This window comes from Bacillus rossius, chromosome 18 (assembly GCF_032445375.1).
Source record: "Bacillus rossius redtenbacheri isolate Brsri chromosome 18, Brsri_v3, whole genome shotgun sequence".
In the NCBI taxonomy this organism is placed as follows: Eukaryota; Metazoa; Arthropoda; class Insecta; order Phasmatodea; family Bacillidae; genus Bacillus; species Bacillus rossius.
The window spans coordinates 27,440,216-27,448,254 of NC_086345.1; the positions used below are offsets into that span (position 1 = coordinate 27,440,216).

General features: G+C 38.9%; 1 protein-coding gene across 1 annotated transcript; it reads right to left on the minus strand.

Annotated features, from left to right (window-relative positions):
* Positions 1–725: 725 nt before the first annotated feature.
* LOC134541191 (zinc finger protein OZF-like) lies at positions 726–7,235 on the minus strand. Its single transcript, XM_063384435.1, has 4 exons — positions 6,941–7,235; positions 5,517–5,618; positions 3,912–3,987; positions 726–3,060 (listed from the first exon to the last, which is right to left on the minus strand). The coding sequence occupies exons 1-4, from the start codon at positions 6,959–6,961 to the stop codon at positions 1,787–1,789; spliced, it is 1,473 nt and encodes a 490-aa protein (XP_063240505.1). The 5' UTR covers positions 6,962–7,235; the 3' UTR covers positions 726–1,786.
* Between the last annotated feature and the right edge of the window lie 804 nt (positions 7,236–8,039).

Sequence of the window (8,039 nt, forward strand, 5' to 3'; positions counted from 1 at the left end):
TTTCTTTTTGTTTATTAGCTTTAAATGCGTCAATCATTAAAAAAAAAACCATCTCGCTGCAATACAAAGCTAATTTTGAAGCAAATGTTTCAAATTGCACAAATTTTATAGAACACAATAATTGAAAATAATGTCACAGGCATTTTACAAAAGTTTTCTACCCACAATACGGAAAAATATACAACACCTCATGGCGTTGACATCCTTACATTATCAATACGTCACAACAGGCAACGATAATCATACCGATACTCAGAAATCGTTAATTTGAGAAAATTAATCGCTTAACATCTTTAGGGGTCTATAACAATTAATAAATAAAAATTACTTAAATATTCAACAACAGTTAGCAAAAAGAGCCATCAAAACATGTAAAAAAAAAATACCAATAAATTGTTTTAGGTAATTCCATTATAAAAGTGAACAGATGCATTCTGAAATTAGAGTTGAAAAAATATAGTATAATACCATTACCCAATGGTGGATACGTACTGTTTTCAGCTCAATACCCATGTAATTATATATATATATATATATATATATATATATATATATATATATATATATATATATATATATATATATATATATTTTAATTCGTTATGTATCAAAAATTACCAACTTATGTACCTGATGTATCACTTAGGTAACCAAAATTTTATACATAATTATGTACAGAATATTTTCACGAATACTTTATGTACTTTAAAAAAAAAGCAATGCTATAAGTTTCACAAAGTTTACCAATTTTTACTAAGGAAAAAAAACAACTCCGGACTATTCCAGGATTGAGTCTTCTTGTCATCAAACTGAGAAACAGACGCAAAAGTAGCTGGCGGAACTTTCAGGGAACATCGGGCAAGGAATCAAGGGTACAAACAAGTTTTGAAAGCTTTTGTTGTTGCTTGGTAAAAATTGATTTGTAACGACACTGCAATGTAGTAAAATATATCTCTGTAAACATTTAGTTATCATCTAACACAGCCTATAAAACTTGTACAAGGCAAGAAATCACTAAAATGTTGATGACTGGATCCAGATCTCAAAATCATTTTTTTTTAAATAAATATAAATAATTTTTAGTAATTTAAAAAATTAATTTTGATGTCTTGATCAAATTATCGACATTTTAGTGATTTCATGCTTGTAAAAATATTACAGGCTATGTTACATGATAACTAAATACATAGGTGTGTCTGTGCGTGTGCGCGTGTGTGTATGTGTGTGTGTGTGTGTGTGTGTGTCTGTCTATATGCCCTAAACTTGTTCGGATTAGCCGGATTTTCGGACTAGTAGGACTCCAATGTATTTGCAAGGTATTAAATGATCAATGTATCTGCAAGGTATCTCTAATGTATTTGCAAGGTATTAAATGATCAATGTTTCTGCAAGGTATTAAAGGATCAATGTATCTGCAAGGTATCTGTAAGGTATTAAATGATCAATGTTTCTGCAAGGTATTTGCAAGGTATTAAATGATCAATGTATCTGCAAGGTATTAAATGATCAATGTATCTGCAAGGTATTTTCAAGGTATTAAATGATCAATGTATCTGCAAGGTATTTTCAAGGTATTAAATGATCAATGTATCTGCAAGGTATTTGTAAGGTATTAAATGATCAATGTATCTGCAAGGTATTTGTAAGGTATTAAATGATCAATGTATTGGCAAGGTATTTGTAAGGTATTAAATGATCAATGTATCTGCAAGGTATCTCTAATGTATTTGCAAGGTATTAAATGATCAATGTATCTGCAAGGTATCTGTAAGGTATTTGCAAGGTATTAAATGATGTGGGACCTGATGTGTCGCTTGATGTTCTCCGCGCTGAACGTGGCCGTGGGGCACAGCGGGCAGGAGAAGGTGGACTTGGGCGCGTGCCTGCGCCGCACGTGCCGGTTCAGGCCGCTCCGGGCCATGAAGACGCCGGGGCAGGACGGGCAGCGGTACGGCTTCTCGCCCGTGTGCGACCGCACGTGCAAGGTGAGCGAGGACTTCTGCGCGAAGGCGGCGGGGCACAGCGAGCAGGCGTGCGGCCGCTCGCCCGAGTGCAGCAGCAGGTGCTTGGCCAGGCACTGCTTCTGGGAGAACGCTGAGCCGCACGCCGCGCACTCGAAGGGCCTCCGGCCGTCGTGGGCGCGGCGGTGGGCGTCCAGGTACCCGCGCCGGGCGAACCTCGCGGGGCACCGCTCGCACAGGAAGGGCTTCTGGTCGCTGTGGCGCCTGGCGTGCGCCAGCAGGTTGTTGCGGTGCGGGAACGCGGCCCCGCACTCCGAGCACAGGAACGGCTTCTCCCCCGTGTGCGTGCGCGCGTGCGTGTCCAGGAAGCTCTTGCGGTGGAACCGGGCGGGGCACGCCGTGCACGCGTGCTTCTTCTCGCCGTGCGCCCGCACGTGCGTCCTGAGCGCACCGGCCTGCGTGAACCTCGCGCCGCACAGCGGGCACTGGTAGGGCCTCTCCCCCGTGTGCCGCCTCATGTGCACCATCAGCGACGACTTCAGGGTGAACGTCTCGGGGCACAGCGTGCAGGCGAACGCCTTGGTGCGCCCGTGGCTCGGCGTGTGGGCCCACAGCTGCTCCCGGGTCGAGAACTCGGCCGGGCAGAGGCGGCACGTCAGGGAGAACTGCTTGCCGTGCGCGTCGAGGCCGCTCTGCTTCTCGAGCCTGGCCTGGCGGCTCGCGGCGGAGTGCTTGTTCATGTGGCCGCCGAGCGCCTGGCTGCTTGCGAACTCCGCAGCGCACAGCGGACACGCGAACTTCTCTCGGGCCGAGCCGTTCTCCGCGAGGCCGTCCGGGCTGTGCCCGTTGCCCACGTTCAAGGGCCACAAGATCCCGCCGCTTATCTGGTTTGTCACGCCGCCTATGTCGTTCTCGATCATGAAGGAGAGCAGTTGGTTGTCTATCAACAGCTCTGCCGGCTGGTCTCGTCTCGCCGGCCGGGGAGTCGGCCTCTTCGGGGATGTCGTCGGGCCAGAGCCACCGGACGGCATGTTTCCCACGCTCCCGGGCACTCTGCCCGCGTTTCCGCCCGCAGGCCCGCCACTCTCGCTCGAAGCCACTACAAAGGAATCGAAGTGAATCAACATTTAAACAATTTAACACAGACATTCATCAACTAAAAAAAAACCAACCATTAAGCGTAATCAAGCATCATTGAAAACAAATATTTTTTTTTTGCACAATTATTTATCAGATAGTAGAAGTTCAACTCAAAATATTCCTGAATAATTTTTTTTTCAAGTAAAAATTAACTCTTTACGTTCAATACAATAATACCTTACAGAATAAGATTCTTATACCATACAAATTAATGCCTCGCCCATGTTGAGTTAAAAGCGAAAAACAATAATTCATAAACAAAACTGGTACAGTAGTTGGTTTGTTACAAGCACTGAGCACAAGGTAAAGACGTTGGGCACATGTTTTGTTTTCGTAAAAAAAAAAAAAAGTGCACTCGTCCGAGCATGCAGAGGACTCTTGACGTCGACCTGCAACTTTAGTTAATTTCACTGGGAAACAAGTGAGGCTACCACTGCAAAGAATTAGAAAGTACACACAAGAAACAAACCAACACCGCATGTCTGTATCGAAAGAGCCTCAGCGGCCAGCCCACTTTGGTCGGCTAAACCTAACGTAACATGGGCCATTTCTCAAACACTTAAAAATTTGCCGATGATTAAAACTAGATTATTTTGTTTGAAAAAGTATTCAGAAATGTTTTAGTTTCATAGTTTTGTTGAATAATACCGCATTTTTATGAATAAAAAAAATAACACCAAAATCTCCTGTTTCAAAACTGAAATTGACCCAGAAATGAAACGAAGTGTTGTCCCTAGCAGTGACTCAACAAGGGAAGCGTAACAGTCCGGACGAGAGCGGAGGTGAGTGGCCACGCCTCGACGCACGCACCTGGGGACACCCCTCGGGCCTCGCCGCGCCCCGGGTCGGCCCCCGTGGCCGCAGTCTCAGGAGCGCTGCCCGCCCGCTGCAACGCGACCAATCACCATCCAGTCTGATGCACGGCAACTCACAGAACACTTCTGAAGACAGAGAGGTAATGATTTGCAAGCAGTGGAAAATTACAAAAAAAAAACTCACTGATAAAACTTCTGATAAAACTGCAGAAAATTTGGGGGGGGGGGGGGGGGGGGGGGAACTGAATACAAAAAAATAAAGAATTATAATTATGTAATATTACTGGATACAACAACTAAGAAGTTGTACTAAAAATAAAAAGTATCATACATAACTAAAGTGTAAAGTTGGTAAGGTTTAAATCAGCTACAATTAAAATACTGTAAAATTGTAAAATAATGTATTTTTTTTAAATGTTTAATGTATTCTGGAAACCTCTGTAATTTTTTTGGGCTTTGAAGTTGAGGATAGTAGTATGATTTAATGATCTCAAAAAAAGGTGAACATCGGTGATAAATTATTAAAACTACTGTAATTAAATTCTTACCATTTTTTTTTTATAATGATACCTACTTCACAATTTTCCTGGACAGCCTTGCTCACATTACTTTTGAGTTTTTCATTAGTTAAAAATTTTGTTTTGCGAGATAACCAAGCAATAAAAGTTATATCGAAAAAAAGAAAAAACATTTTTTTAATTTTAGAAAAGCCTCTACTTTACTTTCAACTGTTACCCAAGTATATCTTGATGGGAAAAATATTATAATCACAGCTATTAAATTCACAAAGATAATCAAATAGATTTCAGACATAATTTCTAGCTTTTAATAAATTTCACCCTAAATTTCCCAGAACCGAATTGTTCAATAATCCAAAGGGAATTGAAAAATGTGGTTATGCGGGATGATTGAGCAATATAAGTAGGTAGTCCTGGATAAGAGAACCTTGTTAGATATAAGATGAATTAAGAAACAAAACACTATTTTCAGCTTCTATTAATATACAACTTTGTTATCCTCCTTACAAGTAGTTTTTATACAATTATATTATCTACTTCACTGATGTTTTTGTACCACATCTGCCATATTAAAATTTGTATATTAATTTATGCTCGATTCTGAAAAAAAAAATCTAGTAGTTGTGGACTTTAAAATAAAGAAAATGGCAGGATTTCAAGTGTTAAATCATGCAAGTAGTACTAATTAAAAAATAAACCATTGATATTACAGATATAAATATAAATAAGGATGTATGTGCATATGTGAGAGTGCGTGCGAATTTAAGCCCACACATTCCTTGCACTTAATCGCCCTATCAAGTTTCTTAAAAACCAGTGGAAAATGAGAATTTTTGTTTCATGGGATGACCATGAAAAATTGTCAGTACTCATAAAAACCAGATTAAAAATTATATATATATATTTTTTTTTACCTTATGCTGTTGTGGTCAGCGAATGTAGAGCTTATGCTTGTTGATTATGTACGATTCATATACTTAAAGCACGGCAGTTCTGTGCAAGTGCTTGTGCACGTCAGGTACCGTGATGAAGACTGCTACTGTGCGTGGCCTACCAATCAGAATGCTCTCGACTAAACTTACCAAAAATCCATTCCCGGGCCCGTCTCCGACCACCACGAACACCACTTCGCTCGGCTTGCTGCTCGCAGGAACTTGTATCACACGATACGCTCCATCCGCCACCTGCACAAGATAGCACGAACTGTTTTCAGAGCACAGGAATGATCAACTGTGGAGTCACGGCACGGCCTAATGTTCTGGGCGCTGTTGTGTCGAGGAACTGATACCCGGACATTGGTGCCGAGATCTCGACTGAGCCACGGGAATTTTAAATTCTTTTCCATGGCGATAGTGAGACAATTCGCATACACTGGCTAGGAGTAAGGTGTAATTTTTATAATAAAATTGTTAGTACTCAATTTTAAGGTGTATTTTATTATAATTGCTCTAAGAAAATAACATTCACAGCTGGCTGATACTAGGAAAGTTTTGTAAAAGCATTTCTATGAAGCTACCATCATCAATGGGTGATTATTAACTTGACTTTAACACTTGACACTTGACTGAAAAAAAAAAAATTTAACTTCCAAATTGCTTTTTCATTATTCGTAACATGTTTTCAAATCACTCTCGAAGAGGGTGTTGTGATATTGTAAAAAGTATCAATTTCAAAAAATGAAGTACCGCTATCGAAAACCAAACTAGACCGGGTAGAAGAAAAACACTGAGGATGCAGTACTCTGACAAAAACCCTATTTTTCTCCTGCTCATCCTTTAAGAATGCTTGCTGTTTTAGTTCAGTACGGTGGAAGATCATGCACATAAAAGAAATCTTGACGTACCAAATTAAAACAGCAAGCATCAGGTACCACAGGATCAAGCCCACAGGATCATGCTATAAGGATCAAGCCTTCAGGATCCAGGGATAAACTTAAAGATAATTAAGAACTTCAATATATGAATTAGTGTATTTTTAATTCTCCATAGTTGGCTACAATTGTGGGGTAAACAAAGACTGGTGGCAACAGTGTGAAAATACAGGTATTGTAATGTAAGTTTTTTCACGAACCAGTAGGAATTAAGAAACCATGTTTTCAGGATAAACTTAGGGACGTCTCCTAGTACTTGGAAAACATTTTTTTCCGTTTTTATTTACTTTTCATTCCACGAAGCAGCGACGGTCGATGCTGGTATAGTAATGTCAGCAATAAACTATTATTTTTCACAAACTATTAAGAGTTAAGAAACCATCCCTTCAAGGTAAATTTAGGGACGTTTGTGTGAAAACAATGTTTTCTGATTTTTTTTTCTTTTCGTCCTAAAAAGCCGCGACGTCCAATAATTACTTGTAACAAACTTAACGTAACCAAATGCCCTAATTTTTTCATATTTTTTATTTAGCTAACCTTACCTAATCAACCCTCTGCTTATCTTAAGATTAATAATTTTTTTCTCGAAAAAATCGCGACTCTAGAAAATTATCAACGAAAATCTCCTGTACGTACCGTCAACTGATGTCCAGACATTTTCTGACTATTTAGGTTATGTTAGGACTAACTTTGTCAAGAATCAAAGTAGCTGATGTATACACGGTGTTAGTTATTACGCAAATGGACTGCATAAATGTATTATTTATCCTAGTTGTTTCACTTCTTTATACCCATTTCATTTATTCATAGCTAAAGGCCCTATTGATAACCACAAATGTGGTTATTTTTATTTGTGTCTCTGATAGTGACGTCATTCCTGCTTACTGCGCAATCATTGGCTGTCTGTGTTACGTCTGCCAACCTCACACAATTGCATATATCACACCACAGAATGTTCACCAACCATACAACTTTATATATACCACACATGGCTACCGATACATATCCATCAGCCAGAATCAATTTATCTGCAGCACTCTTTTGGAGACCGTAGTACATTAATATAACGTGACTGCATTCTGCCCATTTTAATGGCCACTGAGTAAATAATTAAATGGAAAGTCACAGTATTACTTTTTTATGTCCTCATCAGCGGTAATGTTAGTTCTAAAAATTCTTAAGTTTATCAATTACAAACACACATTTGAGAAGACCCTTTTATTTTTAAATATATATTACTAACATAGATTTTTATTTTAATTTGTAATAAATTAATTATTCTGAACTTAGTTTCTTAGCAATACTCTAGTACTTCCTTGGCGCGAAATGCGAGATGAGCTTGGACAGTTACTATGAACAAAATTATTTGAGAATTTTAATTAAATGTTATGGTCTATCGCATAATTAAAAACATAACGAGAAGCTAAATAAAAACACCAGTTTGATGTAGAAATGAATGTACTGCCCATTTTTCGAGTTTCAGCATTAAAATCGCTTTGATCAAAATTCCTAGGATTAATGTTCTATTTCGGAAGGGTAGGTCAATGTATATCGATATATAGTAAATATCGATATTGAATGTATAAAATATCGAAATTATGATATCGATGTTTTAATGTCAATAATTTTATATCGAATTTTTTGTTCGAATGTTATCGAATTTAAAAAAACAATATTTTTCGACTCATCTGTAAATATATTTGGGAGAAAAATTGTAAAAGAATAAAAGTTTAGA